This window comes from Oryctolagus cuniculus, chromosome 2, assembly GCF_964237555.1.
Source record: "Oryctolagus cuniculus chromosome 2, mOryCun1.1, whole genome shotgun sequence".
NCBI classification, from domain to species: Eukaryota; Metazoa; Chordata; class Mammalia; order Lagomorpha; family Leporidae; genus Oryctolagus; species Oryctolagus cuniculus.
The window spans coordinates 147,306,551-147,329,272 of NC_091433.1; the positions used below are offsets into that span (position 1 = coordinate 147,306,551).

Consider the following 22,722-nt stretch of genomic DNA (forward strand, 5'->3'; position numbering starts at 1 on the left):
ATCAGTCTCATTTATGTAAACTAACCAAATTAAGTATGAGAACCAAGTGCATCTTGCATTAACAGATGTAAATATTGCTTGCTTAATTGGTTGACTTTCTATCTTACTTATTAGTGAAAGCAAGATTAGTTGGTTGCCACAGGTTTTTGCCTGTTAGTGCAGGGAAAAAATAACATTTTAAAAATATTTTCTCCTCCATTTTAAATTTAGTTTTACTAATGGTTAATATTTTAAGAATTCCTTTTTTAGTTTGAAGTCTTTTTTTGTGTGGTGGAATGCAACTTCCCCACAATTTTCCTGACGATTTCTGAGAATCAACTAAATGCTGTTCTATAAAAGAGTCACTCAAAGAAAAATTCTGATTTTCTGTCGCTCTCATTCCATAGAAATATCTGATGCATGCTGTTCTTAATAGTGGCTGCTCTGTATTTTTATATCTATCTTCAATCTTTCTTATATTTTCTTTCTTCTTTCTACCTTCCAACTAAATACAGAGAGAAAAGTGTCCTTCAGTTTCTCAGTATGAAGCCTTTAATTCTGAAGTAACAAGACACCTAGCAACTATAAAATCATTAAAAAAAAAAAAAAAACCTTTGAGACTTAATCCTTCGTGAATAGAGCAGGCAAGAAATACAAACCTTCATTCCTTCCTTGAATCAAGGAGCACTACTGGATTCAACTGCCAAAATTCTTAGAAGGTTTTAGGACTTTATTTTACATTGTACTACTAAGATCTACTGAATAAAGGACGTTCTCTCACTAAGGACCATGTGTTTTAAGGTCAAGTGTTTCAAGAAGTACTCCAAGAACAATCTGCTTCTTCCATCGGTTGTTTATGAATTTATCCATGTTTGCTTAATGCTTCTGCTAAATATTAGCTAAAATCTAGCCATTTATATTTAGTTGTGTAAATCTAAATTAAATGCTGTAGTATTTTGTGGAATGTACTATATATCAAGATACAGAGAAAATTGTTTTGGCATGTCAGAGCCTTATTTGGTTAACAGACTGCATGTGTTGGTACTTTTCTTTTTAAGCCAGTTATTTTGATGCACAGTTTATAAGGTCAAACAATAATGAGATAGTTATAAAAATTTATAGAGATATTAATCTTTACATATTCCCCATTAAGCAACACTGAGCATTCATACGTGAGTCCAAGTAATTAAAAGTTTTTCCGAGACATTTTTTAGTAAGATGGTTTTCCAGCAAATAACATTCCCAAGATAAAGCTGTTGTATTTTAATCCATTTATGTATGTCTTTGATTTTCTTACTTGAGAGCTGTTGCTTAAGAGGTTTTCTTATGGCAGAAATACTGTAAATAATTTACTATAATCAGCATTTTGCCAGGAACTCATTTACTATTAAGGTTATCATAGAAATTTTGTTTTTGTCCTTTATAATATTACATTAAAGTTGATAACTGTTATTGGTACTTTTGAAATATTTGTAAGCATTTGTTACCTTAAACATTTGGAAGAAGCACAAAAAAAGTAGATTTAGTTAACCCAGGGAAACATCAATTTTTTAGTAGTTTCAATTTTATATCACAGTTTTATTTTCTTATGAAATGTAAAAAAATGCATTGATACTCATTAATGCAAATTAGTTATTTAACATGAATAATCTTTAAGGCCTGAAATAAGGAAATACTGTTTTTAACAGTGCACTTCTTAGGCTTTCATTACCAGCTCTAAAGAACTTTTTGAATTCCATTTTCCATCATGTGTGGTTTATAAGCAGTATGTTTCATCACTAACCTGGTAGCCATGAGAAAAAGTCAGGCTCGCTCTCTTACCCCTGTGTGTGTGTGTGTGTGTGTGTGTGTGTGTGTGTGTATCTGTCTGTGTCTGTCTGCCTCTCAGTCTCTCTTTCTAGGCCAATAGCAGTGTTGTTGTGTTCACAGTCACCTTTGGAAAGACCATCAATAAAAAATAGAGACAGCATGTCCAGTTGACCAGAAGTTGAAATGGAAGTTAGAGAACTTGAATTAACTCGGTGCCACAAGTAATTTTAAGTTTTGTCACCAAATAATTCGATAAATTTAGATTACTTTGAAACTCTTAGATGAAAGGTGCTATGTAAATGTAAATAAAAAGGATTCTTGCTAAAATACAAATATTGAACAGCAAATATTAAAAATCTGTTCTCTATAAACTTTAAAATATTTTTCCTCCATCATGACTTCCTGATTCAAATATCAAATTGGAAATGAGTATCAATGGCAATCTAGAGAAACTTGCATGTAAAAAATGTAAATTCATTTTTAGGTAGATAAATTGAAAATGTAGAAATTATGTTTTAACTAAGTAAAGTGGGTACCTTAGATTTATATTAACTAGCATCTAATTTGCACAACTAGGACATGTCCCAGGCTAATTACTGAAATTTGAAAGGTAATGAGTGAGGTGGCCCCATGAGCTTGAATGCTATCACAGCTTGACCTTTCCAGGACACAAATACCCTGAGACAGAGAATAGAGAATCTGTTGAGGTAAGCAGCACATTACTGCTTCATAGTAGAAAATGCTTAGTGATGCCTGTAGAGTACTATATCCAAACCGAATCACCTTGAGAAGAGACAAGTTGGGACTGCGAAAATACAAATATGCTCAAGTGCACGCATCACCTTCTTCATACATTAAGAAAGGATTAGATAGCAGCCATGGGAATATTTTACTTTCTCCAAAAGGTAACTTCAGAAGCAAACTTTGGAGGAAGCCACTCTTCCTTTACATAAATTTATACCAAACAGTAGTAAAGCCAACTGAAAATGAACCAGGGCTATTTTCCTGACATGCTTTTACTTTCTGACTCTTCTCGAAATCAACACCAAAACCCCGAGGAAACTGAAGAATTCGATATACAGGGTAATTGTTTTGGCCCAGAGCTCTGATAATGTGCTTACAATCTGGCCATTTGGAAATGTTTTGGTCTAACTTTTTGAATTGGTGATTACCAAAGAGTTCTCAAAACAGGTTCATTTGTAGCACCTTTCATGCAAGGCAGGGTAACAGCCTACTTAAAAATCACTGTGCACATCATGGAATTGCAGCACCTCACAAATGAGGTACAATAGCCTGTACTGTATCAAATCTGCAATTACAATGGGGAGTAATAATGTATGCTAAATGACTTTTGTGTTTTAAGTTGCTCTTTATGAAAAAAGTGGTGAATTGTTATGTCTTTCTTTTCAGGTACACTTAGTTCTGAGATGTATTTTTTTCTTTAAGCCTTGAATGAATACTACAAAAGGAGCCCCTTTTATAATATAAACCTTGATGTACATGTTGAGCTGTCTGGACAATGAAAATGCCTTAAAAGGAATGCTTACAGATAATGTTGCACTTACAACACCCTTTAACAAAACCTGATGTTAAGTTGTCTTTTTCTGTTCTACAAAGGGTTCTCTTTTCATTGTTTTGCCATTGTACCTTTAGCTGTTATTAAATACCAAATCAGTTATTAAAAAACTGTAACATTTCCTTTTAAAACTAATGCTAATGAGGGTTTTGGAGTTGAACGGCAAAATCTTTTTACTTGGCAATACCTAATACCAGCCATAGGAATCTTAACACCCAGGAGACACCATTGTTTGGCTGATTTGTCTTTTTAAAATATTACCTTTCCATTTTAGGTTTTAACTTTGTTCCTCAAAAAATTGTGTTGGATTAACATTCACTTATCAAACTGATATAAAAAGAAATAAAACAAAGAAGTGATTTTTATATCAAGTGGTTAGTAATCATTTAAAAATCATAACATACTTTTAGCCAAGTGTTATTCCTTCATTCTTTTCCTCTTGCTCTACAGAACTCTTTTCAAATACAACCCATAACATTTAGATTATTTGTCCTGATCATTTTGGAATGAGTATTACATCTTTGAGGTAAAAAGAGCTTGCCAATCCCAAAGACGTCTAAGACACTCTATTCTACCATTATTAGTGAGTGACTATGTTCTAAGACATCCAGAAATCAGATAGCACTGAACCCTGTGCATATGGTATTTTGCTATACATGCATACCTTAAGCTTATCAATTAGGTGTAGTGAGAGATTACTAATAGCTAATAAAAATTAATGATTTTAAGTTCTATGAATGTGATCTTTCAAAATATATTATTGTACAGTACTCACCCTTCTTGTGATGTGGAGATCAGACAGTACCTTCATGATGAGATGGAGAGAGGTGAATTTGTGACACAGCATTAGGCTACTGTTGTTACTGAACAGAAGCACTGCCATATGACAGCTAATCTAATAACCAAGATGCCTGAGTGACTAACAGGCAGGGGGGTGTATGTAGCAGATCTACTGGACACACGGATGATTTTCAAAGTGGAAAGGCGTAGGATGGTAGGAGATTTCATCACTCCTCAGAACAGTGCGCAATTTAAAACTTAAACAAGTTGCTTATTTCTGGTGTTTCCCACTTAGTATTTTCAGACTGAGGTTAACCCTGTGTAACTGACACTGCAGAAAGCAAAACCACAGATTAGGGAGAACTAGTATAAAAAGCTGTACAAATCTTATATTCTGCTAATTAAAGACTTGAGAGGTATATGGCCATAAAGCTTTAGGTAAGATTCTAGGCCTCTTTATACCATGAGTTAGGCCAGATATGTAACCTCCCAGTTTCTATCATGTTTTCCTTCATTTTATATGCAAGGCAGTCAAAAATTGCCTCTGTCTTAAAGGTACAACACACAGTAGCTAAAAACTAACATGGAACCTTAGGAAAAAGTAATGTGTTAGTAATACAAGTTGTTACAAACTACAGTATTGCTACTAGATGTTAATTATTCTTTGGATTATCAAAACAGGCAAGTTTAATTCTTCTCCATTAAAACCCATGTGATTATACCAAAATAAAATGACAATTTTTGTGACCACAAGAAGAATTTTTAGTCTAACCTCTGTCAGATCTTCCAACTAATGAAGAGTTTGCTTGAATCTGAATAAGGTGAAAAAATGCCTTATTTTTTCAGTTTCTAAACTCTCTTCTGTGTGGCAGCTGACTCTACATTCTCCTAATACTGTTTCAGATGCCATAATTGAAATGGTATGAGTACAATTACTCTAGAAACAGGATAGTAGAATAGCCTAGATAGAAGAAAATTGTACATGAGTGTGTTCACATTTCTAACTTCTGAACAAAGACTAAACATTCATTTTAATGGCATAAAGTATATCTGATAGTGAGTTTTAAAATGTGATTTTAATGGTATGATTGTGGCATAACATTTTTCATCTCTAGTTTTTCTAGATTAAAACTTTGTAAAGATATATTTTTCATAGGAAGTTACTTATTTTTCACTGGAAACAAAAACCAACAATGGTTAAATAACAAATGCCCAGCAATGGAAAGTTTTCACCCTATGGCCCCATGTTTGTTTGCATTAACTTGCTGGGGAATTCTTACTCCTTATTCATTTCCCAAAAATAAGCATATATTGCTATATATTTCTGATTTTTTTTCACTTGTGTAATGTACACTATCATGTATAATTTTATACATACTGTTTTGTAACTTTTTTAAGTATAATAAACATCCTAAATATTTAAGCTAGTTAATTGTTAAAGGCATTCTTGTACAAGTAGTTGTCACAGGAGATGGGGAACAGAAACAGAGAGCGAACCATAACTACCTCAGTATATCTTTTTTAAAAAAAGAAAAAAAAAAGGATTTATTTCAAGGGGAGAGTGACAGAGATAAAGAGAGACAGAGATCTTCCATCTGCTGGTTGGCCCCAACGGTTGAGGCTGGGCCAGGCTAAGGGCAGAAGGCCAAAACTCCATCTGTCTCCCACAGGTGGTAGAGGCCCAAGTACTTGGGCCATCTTCCATGGCTTCCCCAGGCACATTAGCAGAGAGCTGGATCAGCAGCAGAACAACCGGGACTCAAACATGGGATGCTGGCATCACATCAGCAGTTTAACACGTTGTGCCGCAACACCAGCCCCAGTGCAACTTCTTAAAAAGAGCTCTTTCAAGATGGAATACCTCCTAATATGATGTCGTCATCACCAAACCCCAAGGGGACTCCTTGATCACTTTCAATGCTTTTTATAAATCACAAGTAAGAAAAACAGCTTTCAGAAATCAATTTATTCTAAAGTCAGCTTAGTTGTTTTTATCAAAATTTAGTATTATGGGATCATGTCCTGTATTCTTCACAAATGTGAGAAAGTCTTGAGGGCTTAATCCCATGGTTGCAGCATTGGTCATTGGATGAAAGTAGACTTTTTCATGTCCACCTTCCAGAAAAGCAGAATCCAGAACAAATTTCACATCTCCATCATCACAGAAGAGTGCCAAGGGTGTGGCACAACCTTGGCCAACTTTCAATTTTTCTAGCATCGCTGTTTCATCAGCAAACCGCAGATTTCCACTTCCAACACCCAACTGCTTAGCAAGATCATTTAAATTAATTTGTCTGTCATGAAGAACTGTCACCAGCCAGTGGTTTTTTTTCTTTTTATCTTTAAGAAATAAGTTCTTACTGTGTGCTCCTTTCAAATGCTGGACATGAGGCATCATTTCTTCAACTGTAAACACCTATAAAATATCACATAAGCAAAAGTTAAAAAAAATAAACTAACATGATACACATAAGTGTTTTTCTTGCTGGGTGAAAACAGTATTCATTGCCCTGAATTTCACCAGTAGAAACCCATTTCTATACCATTATAAAATAACTTTAAGCCCTTGTTACTTCAGTTACTCATTGGATAACCTCAGTCAGTTTCTCCTAGGCCAATTTTCTACTCTGTTGTTGCCATGCCCTTAAATTCCTAAGAAGCTTTTTGTTTTTAACTTTAGACTTAGAGTTATGAAAATATAAGAAGCCCGCCACTCCTGTTCCGTAGCATTTCAATACATCCAGACTAGGTAACAACATCTCCAAATATGTAACCAAGACTCTGCAGTGATAGATACAGAATATCAAAAAAGTTGGCAACATGCACAGGTAGAGGGAAGAGTGAGTGGCCATGTGGGATGGAGGAAGATCAAAGAAAACCATTTTGATGTGCAGCATTCTGTAAAGGTGAGGAATACTAACTTTAAAAAATATATATTTATTTGAAAGGCAGAGTTAGGAAAAGAGATCTTCCATCTGCAGGTTACCCAAATAGCCACAAGGGCCTGGGCTACACCAGGCCAGTCAGGAGCCTTGAACCCCGACTCCACATGGACCGCAGGGACCCAGGAACTTGAGTTATCTACTGCCTTACCTGCACATTAGTGGAGAGCTGCAATGGAGTAGCTGTGACTAAGTGCAGCCCCTAAGGGATGCCCACCGCACCACAATATGAGCCCAGGAATAGTAAGTTTTAAAGCACTTCTCTACTTTTTGGTTTTGTTTGCTTGTTTTTAATCTATTTGAAAGACAAAGAGAACTCTTCACATGCACTGGTTCATTCTCTGAAAACCCAAACAGCCGGGGCTGGGCCAGGCAAAAGCCAGGGACTCTATTCGGGTCTTACACGTGACAGAGACCCAGGTAGTTGAGCCATAGCCTGCCGCCTCCTGGCTCGTGCTTTAGGGAGCTGGAATGGAGATAAGGGATGCAGCTGTCCTTTGTAACTGATGAACCTACTCAGGATCATATGTTGGCCTCCTGAAACTGTCACTCAAGCCTAGAGTAAACTTCTTGCACCACTCAAGTTAACACTGGTTGTTTTAAATGTTTCCAAACAAGTCTTCACATCAATGCAATAAGCCATGTGAAAACATAAAAATTTATGTATAAATTTTATGAAAAGTTTACATTTCTGTAACCACTGGGGTAATGTCATTTTTGCCTAGCTGCAAAGGTAGGGGTAAGCTTTGTGATCAAACTAACCAAGGCAGCAAAATACCCCATCTTGGGGCTCCGCTGTTCCTGAATGTTGGTAGCCGCTGACTGGCAGTATACTGGTCGGTGACTTAATTTATGTACAGAGTCACATCCAACACCAATTGCACACGTTCTCAATGCTGCACTAGCTCTCAATATGGAACGAGACCAAATCATTCCAAGAGGAAAACAAGTCACCATCTCCCAATACCAAGTGGAGAGGCCTCCGCTGTTCCTATGGGTCCCTTTCGCGCTCTGGAACCCGGGAAATGTTCTGCCAGATACCATACAATTGCCTCTCGGACACCCGGTCTTAGCGTCCCCGCCCCAGGCACCGAGTGGTGCAGCCCACCGCGCCCTACCGGGACTGCGCCGGCAAACACTCCTAAGGCGGGAGCCTCACCTCGGGGTGCTCCACGATCTCGGTGCGGATGTCCAGGGCACGGAGTCGCTGCTCAAGAGCCGCCCGCAAGTCAGTGCCCGCCATACTCGTGTCGCCGTGGCGCGCAGCGAGGGAAGCGGGCGCGGCCTGCCGTGGCCACGCAGACGGAGCCCAGAGGCGGAAGTGCCTGGCGGGAGCTTGGCCGGCGGCGGAAACCGCGCCCGCGCCGTCCTCCCGCACTTTGCTCAGCGCGTCCCTGAAGCTCTTCCGCCGAGGGAGCAGGTAAGCCGTGCTTCCTACTGGAAGGAGGCACCTGCTTCCTCACAGCCCTGACCCCGCCTCAGGTTTCCTAGATCAGCAAATAAAACAGCCACGCGTGGAGGGAGCCAAAATGCCTGTCGTTCTAAGGCTTTTCAAGTGTCACTGCTAAATTATAATTCTACCTTTTCTGACTGTTTTTGTTAATTAGCTGTGCCAACCATGACTCACCTTGTCCCAGGGTTTTATGACTACCTCTTGGTAGCGTGTATCCAGCTATTCTGGGAAACCCTAGCTCACCATAGGAGTGGGACCGGAAATTCCACGTTAGGGTTTCACTGAAGAAGTTCAGGAAGGCTCAAATCCCAGGTAACACGTAGATAAACCTGAGGACATACATCTAACTGCGTGAGTGAGTGGGATGCATTTCTGGGATGCAAACTGAAAGCCTGGAGAAGAAAGCCAATACTCAGCGGAGGATCCGAATCCTGACCTGCCGGCCACCTTGGAGAAGGCTGAAAGGACGAATTCAGAGTTGACTGCACAGTTTCACCCAGAATTGTTCCCTGAAGGGCAGGATTTAGGGCTAGCATTGTGGCACAGCGGATTAAGCCACCGCCTGCTGCACAGGCGTCACAAATCACCAGTTAGGAGTCCTGGCTACTCCACTTCTGATCCAGCTCCCTGCTAAGGCACCTAGGAAAGCAGCAGCAGATGACCCAAAGGGCTTGGGGCCTCTGCCACCATGTGGGAGGCGTGATGGAGGGGGTGTTGTGGCCACTCAAGGAATGAACCAGCAGATGGAAGATCTATGTCTATTTCTACCTTTCAAATAAACTTTAAAAAATAAAAATAGGGACCAGCATTGTGATGCAGCTTAAGCCACTTCCTGGGACAATGGCATCCCATGTGGGCATGGGCTTAGTATGCATTTGTCTGATAATCAGGGGCCTAGACATTTTTCCATGTTTACTGTTTCCTCATTTGTGACTTAACCTTTGTTCATGTCTTGGCTCAATTATCCACTGAAAATTAATGGCTTTCACAATGCTAGCTATGAGCAGTTCATATCAAGTCATGTCCCTTTTATTTGTCATATATCCTCCAAATAGCTTTTTTTTTTTTTGGAAAGATTTGTTTTTATTTGAAACTCAGAGTTACACAGAGGAGAGGCAGAGAGAGAAGTCTTCCATTCGATGGTTCACTCCCCAATTGGCTGCAACGGCCGGAGCTGTGCCCTTCTGAAGCCAGGAGCCAGGAGCTTCTTCCGGATCACCCACACAGGTGCAGGGGCCCAAGGGCTTGGGCCGTCTTCTACTGCTTTCCCAGGCCATAGAAGAGAGCTAGATGGCGCCAGCCCAAACTGTTACCATTTTACTCCTGACTTTTGCTAATGATCTTAATTTTAGTCTGCTTGTGACTGAACGACCAAGTATCCTGTACCAAGAGGCTTTTTAAAAAATATATTTATTTATATATTTGAAAGGCAGAACTACAGAGAGAGAGGGAGAGACAGAGATCTTCCATCCACTGGTACACTCCCAGGTGGTGCAACCACCAGGGCTGAGCCAGGCCAAAGCCAGGAGCCAGGAGCTTCATCCGAGTCTCTCATGTGGGTGCAGGAATCAAACACTTGGTCATCTTCTGCTGCTTTCCTAGGTGCATTAGCCACAACAGCCAGGGCTGGGCCAGGCTGAAGCCAGAATCCAGGAACTCCATCCTGGCCTCCCACATGGGTGCAGGGACCCAAGTACTTGAGCTGTCTTCTGCCTTCCCAGGTGCATTAACAGGGAGTTGGATCAGAAGTGGAGCAGCTGGGACTGGAACCGGTGCTTGTTCATATGGGATGCCAACTTTGCAGGTGACAGTTTAACCCATTGGGCCAAAATGCAGGCCCTCAACAAATAATTTGAACCATCTCTATTTACCAGGTATGCTGTGTGGATCATCTACATGTGCCATGCTTTCAAAATACAAAGGTACTTCAAAATGTTTGTGAAAATGGAATTCAAATTTTTTTGGTGTCAAAAATGTGAAATGTCTTCAAAAAACTTCATGAAAAATGTGTATTATGAGAAGACTATATATGTGGATTTCAAAATTTCTGAAGCAAAATAAACATATCTTTTATTTTTTATAAGTTCTTGAAGTGCCTGCCTATGGCATCTGCCCTTAAAGACCTTAAATGCTAGCAAACAAGAGTGAAGTATTCACACAAGAAATGTGCCCAGTGCAATGCTGGCTAGAGGAGGGCCACTTCAAGGGAGTTGCATCAGGAAAGGTATCAACAAATGCAGTTTGAAGGATAGGAGCTTGCTAAAAACAACAAAAAACAGAAAAAACAGTATCCATCTTAGGAAACTTCAGGAATTGCAGGATGGAGGAGAGAAAGCATTGTGATGTGATGCCAAAGTGGAGCAGGGTAAGAGGCCAGACTGCAGGAGATAAAACTAGGGCTGGATACAAAGGATCTGATATGCTATGCTAAGAATCCAGGAATGCTCAACCATAAAAGGACACGTTAAATAAATTAAGTGAAATAATCTTAAGGAATTATATGTTCTCAGTACTTAAGGACATGAAGACATACTCACAAATTAGTAAATGGGAAAATTTTTACATTAGTAAAGATAATACGTCTCCAATTTTGCATCAGGGCTGGCACGTGGCACAGTGGGTTAAACCATCGCCTACAACACTTGTATCCCATGTGTTTGCTGGTTTGAGTCTTGGCTGCTCCACTTCCCATCCAGCTCCCTGCCAATGCACCTGGGAAAACACCGGAGGATGGCCGAAGTGCTGGGCCTCTGTACCCATGTGGGAGACCCAGAGGAAGCTCCTGGCTCCTGGCTTTGGCCTAGCCCAGACCTGGGGAGTGAACCAGAGGATGGAAGATATCTCTCTCTCCTCTCTCTCTATTTCTCATCCTTCCCTCTCTCTCTCTCCCCACCCCCATAACTTTCAAATAAATAAAAATAAATCTAAACAACAACAACTACAAAAACCCCAACCCCCTAATTAGTGTTAGCATCTTCTTTCCCTAGCTCCACTCCAGGGAAACTGGCTTCTAAAGACCCATAGACCATCAAAGAAGGAGGTACCTTTCTCTGAAGGGAGGAGAGAACTTACAATTTGATTATGGCCTTGTCTAGATAAGGTCGGAGTTTGTGAACTCAAGAGGCTTCCATATCCTTGGCAGCTCACGACAAGAGCCTCGGTCATAAATAAGAGTGTCAATTGTTAAATCAACAACGGGAGTCACTGTGCACTTACTCCCCATGTAAAATCTCTGTCCTTAATGTGTTGTGCTATGTGAATTAATGGTAAAACTAGTATTCAAATAGTACTTCATACTTTGTGTGTCTGTGTGGATGCAAACTGTTGAAATCTTTACTTAGTATATACTAAGTTGATCTGTATATAAAGATAATTAAAAATGAATCTTAATGAAGAATGGGATGGGAAAGGGAGTAGGAGATGGGATGGTTTGTGGGTGGGAGGGTGGTTATGGGGGGGAAAACACTCTAATCCAAAAGTTGTACTTTTGAAATTTATATTTATTAAGTAAAAGTTAAAAAAAAAAAGACCCATGGAAGAGGATTCTTCTCAGAACAGAAGATGATGGAGGTTGGTTCTTAGAGTATGAAAGGGGAAAGCAGCTGGATCTGGAAAGAAATTTGAATTTCTCCAGGGGCAGAAGAGAGGATGAGGAGCAGGGAGGGAGTGGGAGGCAGAGAACGGATCCTGTTGGCACTCTGTCACTCCAGTGGCTGGCAGGATGTAAACCTACTGTTGGCAGGAATCCCTTCTACTGACAGCAAATGCGCAGCAGTGGCCTCTGGAACCCAGCCTTTACTCTGGTTTCTTGGCTCCTCCTAAGTCTCACAGTCCTACACAATTCCCTGGGGAAGAGAGGAAATTTCAGTAATCGCCTTGGTTGCTTTTCCTTCCAGCTCCAGCATGTGAGGATTTGGGCCGTATTAACATCAATAAAATATGACTGTCACCCAAGTGCTGAAGGTATGACAGCGAGCAAAACCAGAGACCCTGCACTTACGGAGCAGTCTATCAGAGGGGATAGGTAGTAATCAAATAATCCCAAGAACAAATGTTACATTCTCAAGTAGTAAGAGCTAAGAAAAACAGGTAGGTGATGCTGTGAGCGCTCATTATAAGGGAATCCCACCTAGTGGCAGGGATGGGAGAGTGTCAGGGCAGGCCTACTGAGGAAGTGAAGCTTAATCGGAGACATGAAAATGTGTACAGGGCCAGTGTTGTGATGCAGCAGCTTAGTCGCTGCCTGTGACGCCAGCATCCCATGTGAGCGCCAGTCTAATGCCTCTAGGAAAGAAGCCAGAGGACCACCCGAGTACCTGGTCCTTGCTTCTCATATGGACGACCCAGATGCAGTCCCAGACTCCTAGCTTCAGTCTGGCCCAGCCCCAACCTCTGCAGTCATCTGGGGAGTGAACCAGCAGATGGAAGATTCTCTCTCACTCAAACTCTGCCTTTCAAATAAATAATAAATAAGGTTATTTTTGAAAGGCAGAGTTAAAGAGAGGCAGAGGCAGAGAGAGAGTGAGGTCTTCCATCTGCTGATTCACTCCTCAGATGACTGCAATGGCCAGAGCTGTGCCAGACAAAGCCAGGAGCCAGGAGCTTCTTCTGGGTCTCCCATGTGGGTGCAGGGGCCCAAGAAGTTGGGCCATCCTCCACTGCTTTCCCAGGCCATAGCAGAGAGCTGGATTGGAAGTGGAGCAGCCGGGACTAGAACGTGCTCTTATATAGGATGCGGGCACTGCAGGCAGCGGCTTTACCTGCCCTGCCACAGCACCAGCCCCATAAATAAATATTTTAAAAGCGGGGGCGGGGGGCAGCGGCACTGTGGCGCAGCGGGTTAAAGCCCTGGCCTGAAGAGCTGGCATCCCATATGGGTGCCGGTTCTAGTCCCGGCTGCTTCTCTTCTTATCCAGCTCTCTGCTATGGCCTGGGAAAGCAGTAGAGGATGGCCCAAGTCCTTGGGCCCCTGCACCCATGTGGGAGACCCGGAAGAAGCTCCTAGCTCCTGGCGCCTGGCTTTGGATCAGCACCATCTCTAGCCATTGCAGCCAATTGAGGAGTGAACCAGCGTATGAAAGATCTCTCTCTCTCTCTCTCTCTCTCTCTCTCTCTCTCTGTAACTCTTTCAAATAAATAAAATAAATCTTCTTTTTTTAAAAAAAAAGAGCAAAAAGCATATAGGAGTTATGATGTCAGAGAGGAAAATGAGGGGCTGGCACTGTGGCATAGAAGATTAAAACTGCCTGTAGTGCCAGCATCCCCTATGGGCGCCAGTTCAACTCCTAGCTGCTCCACTTCTGATCTAGCTCTCTGCTAATGCACCTGGGAAAGCAGTGGATGATGGCCCAAGTGCTTGGGCTCTTGCACCCACATGGAAGACCTGGTGAAGTTTGGGGAGAGAACCAGTAGATGGAAGGTCTGTCTCTGTGTCTATGCCTTTTAAGTAAAATGAAACTAAAGTTCTTTCCTGCTATAAACAGTTGTTAAAGTGTTTATCTCTGACTAATGGGAGTGAGGGAGTTTTTTATTTTTCTTTATATTTTCTATATTCTGAAAAAGTCGTATGTGTTCAGCATGTGCTATTTTTATAACCAAAGAGAGAGGGAACTAAGAAGTTAATCAAAAATAAATAGAAAACAAGTCTGAAAAAGTGGAAAAAGTGTTATTAAAGATTTAAAAACGCAAACCAACTCTGTCTCCAAAACTAAGAACACATGAGGTATTTTATTTTCTTTCTTTTTTTAAAAATAAATTTATTTTATTTATTTGAATGGCAAAATAAGAGAGAGCAAGTGAGCGAGAGAGAGATCTTCCATCTGCTGGTTCATTTCCCAAAAGGTCTCAATGGCCTGAGGGTGGCCAGGCAACAGTCAAGAGCCAGGAGCTTCTTCTGGCTCTCCCCTGTGTGTGCAGGGGCCCAAACACTTGGCCATCTTCCGCTGCTTTCCTAGGCACATTAGCAGGGATCTGGATCAGGAGTGGAGCAGCAAGGACATGAATCAGTGCCCATTTGGGATTCTGGAATTGGCAGGCAGAAGCTTAATTGCTACTCTATGACACCAGCCCCCACAGGACGGTATTTTCAACAAAGACTTCAACACAGAAGAAAATTAAAGTGTAATAAAAAAGGTTTAAAAAATATTAAAGTGTAAAAAAGTTAATAACTGGGAAGATAAAATATAACTCTTTCCATATTAATATGTGAATTGGTAGAACACATTGTTTTCAAAATACTGGTTTTGAACAATATGATCAAAACTTTCAGCAGACAACAGAGTTAAGCAGAGACATAGCACGTTTCTTCTGATCACTTGAAACACTCGTTTAAAATGGTATCATTACAGGGAAGCCTCACTTTGGACAAGCAACTGTGCGGAAGATGCTGCTGTAAGCCCCAGGCTGTGCTCTAAACAGTCAGTGAGAAGCAATTATTGCAGTTCAGGAACCCCTGCAGAAGGGAATGAGGTGAGCAAAACGTGCTCAGAGCCGACCTTCAAACCAGTCTTAACTCTCTGGCCTAGAGACCCCTGGACTGCTAACAGAAAGAATGGAGCTTTTCCGTCGGTGCCATCACATGGTATGTAGGCAGTTTCCACAGCATCCCAAGAAAACTGATTTCTCTGCAAAAGTAGGGCAACACAACACAGAATATTTTTTCCTCTTTTATGTGCAGACTGAGGATATCTTCTTCAAATCTAGGTTTTCAGAACAATTTTGGATTGGATTAGGTTTATGGAAACTACTTTGGAATTTCTGTTCCAGTTTTACTGACCAAGAAGAGAAATTTCCTGTGATGTTAACATATTAGCTTCCAAGTAGAATATATTTTCAGGGGCCGGCACTGTGGTGTGGTGGGTAAAGCCGCTGCCTGCAGTGCCAGCATCCTATATGGGCACCGGTTTGAGTCCCTGCTGCTCCACTTCCAATCCAGCTCTCTCTATGGCCTGGGAAAGCAGCAGAAAATGGTCCAAGTCCTTGGGCCCCTGCACCTGCATGGGAGATCTGGAAGAAGCTCCTGGCTCCTCGTTCGGATTGGTGCAGCTCCAGCCACTGCAGCCAACTGGGGGTGAACCAGCGGATGGAAGACCTCTCACTATCTGTAACTGTTACTTTCAAGCAAATAAGTAAATCTTTAAAAAAAAGAATATATTTTCATAAACATTAATAAAAATAGAAGATTGAGACCAGAAGTAGCATAATATTCCTCTATCCCTGTGAGTTTGATTTGCCCATTTATGGTAAATACTGATTTCAGTAAATTTTAATAAATAAATTTTTTGAAATGTGTTGGATATAAGAACGAATGGGCAAATTTAATCCGAAACAAAATTTTTTGAATATGTAAAATGACTATTTTAAAGATAAAAATACCAATTTTTAAACAAACTGCATAAATTTACTTTTTTTTAATTTTTATTTGCTTGAAAGGCAGAGTTACAGAGTAGGAGAGAGAGAGAGAGAGATGGAATCTTCCATCTGCTGGTTCGCTCCCCAAATGGCCACAAAGGGCAGGGCCAAGCTGATCTGAAGCCAGGAGCCAGGAGGTTCTTCCTGGTCTCTCACCTGGTGGATGCAGGGTCCCCAGCAGTTGGGCCCTCTTCTGCTGCTTTCCCAGGTGCATTAGCAGGGAGCTGGATCAGAAGTGGAGCAGCAGTGTTTCAAATCGTTTCCATACAGAATGTTGGTGTTGCAGGCTGTGGCTTAACCTGCTATTCCACAATGCCTGCCCCTAATTTCGTTATTTAAGTAAATGTTTTTAAATTCTACTTTAACGCTGCTTAAACCATCTGCATCAAATATTGTACAACCTCTGTATGATGCCCAGCTCAGCTCCTGACTCCAGCTGCAAACTAAAGCAGACACTGGGAGGCAGAAATTATGGCTGAAGTCTTTGGGTTCTTGCTACACCCACATAGGAGTTCAGGGTTGAGTTCTCTACTCTGGCTTTGGCCTAACTCAGTCCCAGCCACTGGAACACTGGGGAATGAACCAGTAGATGGGAGGTGTATCTCTCTCTCTCTCTCTCACCTTTCTTATAAACACTTTTAAAAATTAAAAAATGGGGATAGGGAAATGTAAATATGAAAGCTAAAAACATTTGTGTTTATTGAAAAAAATCAGACAGCATATAAAGATACAAAAAAAAAGGGGGCCGGCACTCTTACATAAGTTAAGCCTCTACCTGAGGCACCAACATCCCATATAGATGCTGGTTCAAGCCCTGGCTGCTTCACTTCCAAATCAATTCCCTGTTAATGACCTGGGAAGGCAGTGGAGCATGGCCCAAGTGCTTGGGCCCCTGTACCTACACAGGGGACCTGGAAGAAGCTCCTAGTTCCTGGCTCTGTAGCAGCCCAGCTCCAGCCATTGCAGCCATTTAGGGAGTGAACCAGCAGATGGAAGATCTTTCTTTCTGTCCCTCTTTCTATCTGTAACTCTGCCCCTCAAATAACTAAATAAATCTTTTTCAAAAAGATATGGAGGGGTTGGCACTGTGGTGTAGCGGGTAAAGCCGCCACCTGCAGTGCCAGCATCCGATATGCGTGCCAGTTTGACTCCTGGCTGTTCCATTTCCAAACCAGCTCTCTGCTATGGCCTGGGAAAGCAGTGGAAGATGGCCCAATTCCTTGGACCCCTGCACCTGTGTGGGAGACTTGGAAGAATGGAATCAGGTGGCTCCTGGCTCCGGAACAGTGCAGCTCTGACCATTGAGGCCAATTATTAGGGAGTGACCCAGCAGCTGGAAGACCTCCCTCTCCCTCTCCCCCTCCCCTTCTCCCGACTTTCAAATAAATAAATCTTAAAAAAAAAATAAAACAAAACAAACAAACAAATAAAAAACATGGACAGGACCACTTGGGAGTCTGTGGGAAAATAAAGATGTGGGACTGGCGCTGTGATGTAGCAGGTAAAGCTGTGACCTGCAGTGCTGGGATCCTATATGTGTGCCGGTTCAGGTCCCGGCTGCTCCTCTACTGATCCAGTTCTCTGCTATGACCTGGGAAAGCAGTAGAAGATGGCCCAAGTCCTTGGGCTACTGCACCCACATGGGAGACCCAGAAGAAGCTCCAGGTTCCTGGTTTCATTTCAGCCCAACTCCAGCTGTTGCAGCCATCTGGGGAGTGAACCAGCAGATGAAAGACCTCTCTCTCTCTCTCTCTCTCTCTCTCTGCCTCTGTAACTCTGCCTTTCAAGTAAATAAATCCTCCAAAAATATAAAAAGTTTTAAGGCACAGATATATACAGATATACACATTACATATATAGTGTGTATACTTTATATACGAGAAAACTTCAAAAATTTTATGAAAAATGAAATTAAAAGATAAAAACATATAAGCTATTTCTTGACACAAGCACAACCAAGATCAAGATACTTTGGTAATAATGATACCAGCCATTTTGTCCATCCCTAAAGAACTGAGGGTCTTGCAGATTTAACTATGTTGACATAGTCTTTTTTATTTTTATTTTTTACATTATTAATTGAAGGAAAATTAGTACCCAAATCAAGACTGTAAGGCAGATTCCTAATGATTTCCCACAGACACAAAACTGCCCTTTTAAAAAAAGACTTATTTCAAAGGCAGGGTTACAGAGAGGGAGAGGGACAGGCAGATAGAGAGAGAAAGACAGAGAGACAGATAGAAACAGAATTTTCCATCTGCTGGTTAACTCCCTAAATGGCCACAACAGCTAGGGCTGGGCCAGGCTGAAGCCAGGAGCCAGGAGCTTCAACCAAGTCTCTCACATGGGTGCAGGGGACCAAGCACACCAGCCATCTTCTGCCGCTTCCCCAGGCACATTAGCAGGAAGCTGGATTGGAAGTGGAGCAGCAGGGACGTGAACTTGTCCATATGGGATGCCAGCAGTGCAGACAGCAGCTTTACCCACTAAGCCACAGTGCCAATCCCCCAAAATTGCCCTTTTAGTGAAAGGAATGAACAGGAGCATTGCCATGTTGGAAAAGGACTCTCTGGGGAAGCGTTCCCAGGTGTTTCCTGATAAAGCTTTGGCTAATACTGTCCACATAAGCAGATGTTTATTGTTACTTGGCCCTACAGAAAGTCAACAAGCAGAATGCCTTGAGCACCCCAAAAATTGCTACTATGAACTTCGCTCTTCACTGCTCCACTTTTGCTTTGATTGGACCACTTCTGCCTCTTGCTACCCATTGACTAGATTGTGCTTTGTCTTCAGGATCCTACTTTACCCTGTTTCATCTCCTAAGTTTTTCTAGGTAATGATCCCACTCATTTAAAAAAAAATTTCACTGAAGGCTCTGCTACCTTAGAACCTTAAAAATAGAGACGTTAAAATAATACAGTCTTGCAGAGTGCTGATGGTTGTGGTAAAGGGAATGGGTGTGACAAAAGACATAATATCCAGTCAAGGGGAGGGAACTCTTGGGAGGAGGCTGGAATAATCAGAACAGCAAACAGCATGAACCAGCTGCTATTATCCACGCGTATTCAGCCATTAATACCTCTACTAGGAATGAGTCAAAGATAGGAACCCAAGCACTTGGGCTCTACTTCCCTAAAGACCAGCCGCACAAGGTGACTTCTAAAGGAAAACAAATTCCCCTTCACACAGTGTCAACTTGGTCTACAGCCACGTTGCAGGAAACCTGGTGAGATGAGCCTGGTGTCAAAGACCATTCAGGAGACCAGACACAATAGTGATAGTAAAATTAATGACGTTATTTAAATAAGCAGGAAGACTGGTAGAGAGAGAGAGACCAAGCCGCTGAGGTCTGCCAGTCTAGGGGTATTTATGTGTCCTTAGCACGTTATCTCAAGGAACAAGGGAAGTGGTTGTGCGTGAATTACTATGAAGGGGGGGGAGGGGGAGGGGACAGTCTTAATGGAGCCCTTTCTGCTTTGTTTTTATCAAAGCTGAGGTCTTGTCAGGTTAAGTATTTGGTACAAGGGGCTTCCAGACTGTTCAGTGTGTACTGCTGGGAAAGTGCTGCAGCTTGTGCGTGCGGACAAGGGACTGTGGGTTGGCCTTAGTCTGGGCTGCTTCTGGTTCCAGCTCCCTCACCACGGTCCCTTGCACCACTTCTTTCTTGTCTTTGAAAGACATTTCTTAAACATTTTCCCCCAGAGTTTCCCGCAAATGTAGTCAGGGAGGCAGTTCACAGTCCCAGTGTAGCAGGAATTTACTTTGTAGAAGAAGGGAACCTGTAGACGCACTAACGATGCGCGGATAACGCTGGGAGCAGGACCCAGGGCGCGCACCAGAGACGCGTCACTCAGCTCAGAGCTTCAGCCGCGGTAGGAGAAGAACAGCTTCCGGCGGGACCGGAAGTCCGACGGGGAGTGTTTAGGAGAGGGACTGACCGACCCACTGTCCTTCCGGGTCCGGAAGGTGATCCCAGCCCGGGGATTTATGCAGGAGCGGAGTGAGTGGGGTTCTAAAGCCGGGGTCGTCCAAGTGGCGTGTCTTGTTCGGCCTGCAGTGTAGTGTCGGGTCACAAATCACGGAAATTCATGACTACTGCGCGTTCCGAAGCCTTTGCGAGATGTGTTCAGTCGCGCCGTGACCCCGCGTTAGGCATTCACGGGCGCATATTCGCGGTTCTCCCAGAAGCGGCCGGCTTGCTTCCTCCGCGGCGAGCCCCGGCGGGCGCTGGCCCCCACGCCCGAGCCGCCCCTTGTGCCCAGGCGCTTCCGGACTCAGGCTTGAGGTGAAGCCGCCCCAGATTCGTAATCGGTCTAGTGACTTCTTTTTCCTTTCCGATGAATTGAGAGCTCCCGGCTTTGACGTTCGGACGATTCCTCGGACGTAACTGTGCATTTCCATTATCCTATTTTTCAGATTCCTTGTTAAGAATATCCCAGCGGCGAAGCAACAGCAACTGGGAGTCAGCCGGAGCTCTAGCCGTGACTGCCACTGGCTAGCGGTATGTCACTGGAGAAGGTCGCTGGACCCCTCTAAATTCTACTTACCCTTTCTGTCCGTTGAAGGGCTAGGAATGAGAAACAAGGTTCCTTCTAGTTTTGACGTTTGCGTGATTGCCCCCGTGTGTCCGACTCCTGCCTCGGTTAACGTTTCTGTGCTTGGGTTAATCTGTAGGGGCCATCCACCCACTCCATCAATCTTTGTTCTTGTCAAATCTGATTTCAGACAAATTTAAAAATAATTCTCTAGGGGATTCTATGCTTCTTGAGAACTCTATTTTTATTTTTAAAGATTTATTTATTTATTTGATTTCTAGAAAAGATTTGTTTAGTTGAGAGAGAGAAATCTCCATCCATCTGCTGGTTTACTCCCCAGATGGCTGCAAGAAGCCAACTTCCGCTGCCTCCCCAAGTGCACAGCAGGGAGCTAGATTGGAAGTTCAACATCCTGGACAGAACTGGTGCCCAAACTGGATGCCCCATTCACAAGCAGCGACTATGCCTCAATGCCTGCCCCCCCACAACTCTATTTCAGCACCTACCTAAATAAGATAGTTTTTTTAAACATGTGCAGTTCTTAAAGTGTTTAATGTATGTAAATGCTTAGTTATTAATGAATTTCTAAAATCTTCATGTACTTATTTCTTTGAAATTAATTTAGACTTTTATCTTAATATTTACTAAGTCTTTTAAGGTCAAATGCTAACTGTGGGAGCAGTTATTTAGCATAGCTGTTAAGGTGCTGAAGTACCGGGGCCCGCATTATGCCACAGTGGGTAAAGCTGCCGCCTGCAATGCCAGCATCCCAAATAGACGCTGGGTCAAGTCCCAGCTGCTCCACTTCCAATACAGTTCCTTGTTAATGTGCCTGGGAAAGCAGCAAAAGTGTTTGGGCCCCTGCTACTCACAGGGTAGACCTGAAAGAAGCACCTGGCTTCTGCCTGTCCCAGTCCCGACCACTGCAGCCTCTGGGGGTGAACCAGCTGATGGAAGATGGATCTCTCTCAATCTCTCTGTAACTATGCCTTTCAAATAAGTAAATAAATCCTTAAACAAAAAGAGATGCCGAGGTAACACACTGTGAGTGCCTGGTTTGATTCCTAGCTCCTGCTCTTAACTCTAGCTTCCATCTGGTGCAGATCCTGGGAGGTAGCAGTGATGGCTCAAGTAGTTTTCTCCCTCCCTCCCTCCCTCCCTCCCTCCCTCCCTCCCTCCCTCCCTCCCTTCCTTCCTCTTTCTCTCTCTCTCTTTCTTTTTTTCTTTCTTTCAAGATTTTATTTATTTATTTGAAAGACAGAGAGGCAAAGGGGGAGAGAGAGAGGTCTTGCATCCGCTGGTTCACTCCCCAGATGGCCGCAATGGCCAGAGCTGTGCCTGTCTGAAGCTGGGAGCCAGGAGCTTCTTGCCAGTTTCCCACATGGGTGCAGGGGCCCAAGCACTTGGGCCATCCTCTACTGCTTTCCCAGGCCATAGCAGAGAGCTGGATTGGAAGTGGAACAGCCAGGACTTGAACCCATGCCACATAGGATGCCAGCACTGCAGGCAGTGGCTTTACCCACTATGCCATAGCCGCGGCCCCTCGAGTAGTTTCATCCCTGCCACTGCTGTGTGGGAGACCTGGATCAAATTCCTGACTCCTGGGCCGGCGCCGTGGCTCAATAGGCTAATCCTCCACCATGCGGCGCCGGCACACCGGGTTCTAGTCCCGGTCGGGGCGCCGGATTCTGTCCCGGTTGCCCCTCTTCCAGGCCAGCTCTCTGCTATGGCCAGGGAGTGCAGTGGAGGATGGCCCAGGTGCTTGGGCCCTGCACCCCATGGGAGACCAGGAAAAGCACCTGGATCCTGGCTCCTGCCATTGGATCAGCGCGGTGCGCCGGCTGCAGCGGCGGCCATTGGAGGGTGATCCAACGGCAAAGGAAGACCTTTCTCTCTCTGTCTCTCTCTCACTGTCCACTCTGCCTGTCAAAAAAAAAAAAAAAAAAAAAATTCCTGACTCCTGCCTCTTTTTCAGGCATCTGGGGAGTGAACCAGCAAATGGAAGTGCGCTTGCTCTCTCTCTGCCTCTCAAATAAATAAAAGATGATTTTTTTTATTTGACAGGTAGAGTTATAGACAGTGAGAGAGAGAGAGAGAGACAGAGAGAAAAGTCTTCCTTCCGTTGGTTCACTCCCCAAATGGTCACTACGGCTGTCGCTGCACCGATCTGAAGCCAGGAGCCAGGTGCTTCCTCCTGGTTTCCCATGCGGGTGCAGGAGCCCAAGCACCTGGGCCATC

The 22,722-nt window shown here is 43.1% G+C and overlaps 3 protein-coding genes across 18 annotated transcripts in view; 2 read left to right on the forward strand and 1 right to left on the reverse strand.

Moving 5' to 3' along the window:
- The window catches only part of CCDC88A (coiled-coil domain containing 88A), a 139,939-nt gene extending 136,204 nt beyond the window's left edge, over positions 1-3,735 (forward strand). For all 5 annotated transcript variants that reach the window (XM_008254392.4, XM_051842868.2, XM_008254395.4 and 2 more), the window contains one exon: positions 495-3,735. The gene's annotated coding sequence lies outside the window, so the exon portion shown is untranslated. The remainder of the gene's footprint in view (positions 1-494) is intronic.
- Positions 3,736-6,095: 2,360 nt separating this feature from the next.
- Positions 6,096-8,391, reverse strand: LOC100358851 (prolyl-tRNA synthetase associated domain-containing protein 1). The gene is made up of 2 exons (XM_002709705.5): positions 8,246-8,391; positions 6,096-6,560 (listed from the first exon to the last, which is right to left on the reverse strand). The coding sequence occupies exons 1-2, from the start codon at positions 8,327-8,329 to the stop codon at positions 6,126-6,128; spliced, it is 519 nt and encodes a 172-aa protein (XP_002709751.1). The 5' UTR covers positions 8,330-8,391; the 3' UTR covers positions 6,096-6,125.
- Positions 8,374-22,722, forward strand: part of MTIF2 (mitochondrial translational initiation factor 2) — a 44,208-nt gene continuing 29,859 nt past the window's right edge. For 4 of the 12 annotated variants that reach the window (XM_070069099.1, XM_070069098.1, XM_051842878.2 and 1 more), the window contains exons 1-2: positions 19,836-19,949; positions 20,366-20,450. The gene's annotated coding sequence lies outside the window, so the exon portion shown is untranslated. Of the gene's footprint in view, positions 8,507-19,834; positions 20,261-20,365; positions 20,451-22,722 lie in introns of those variants that run through there. The other 8 variants (XM_070069100.1, XM_051842875.2, XM_051842873.2 and 5 more) reach the window with 6 other exon arrangements.

Coding starts and splice junctions, on each gene's coding strand:
- LOC100358851 (XM_002709705.5), bottom strand. CDS start 8,329: ATGGCGGGCACTGACTTGCGGGCGGCTCTTGAGCAGCGACTCCGTGCC. Junction 6,561..8,245: donor AGATCGTGGAGCACCCCGAG/GTGAGGCTCCCG, acceptor GATATTTTATAG/GTGTTTACAGTTGAAGAAAT.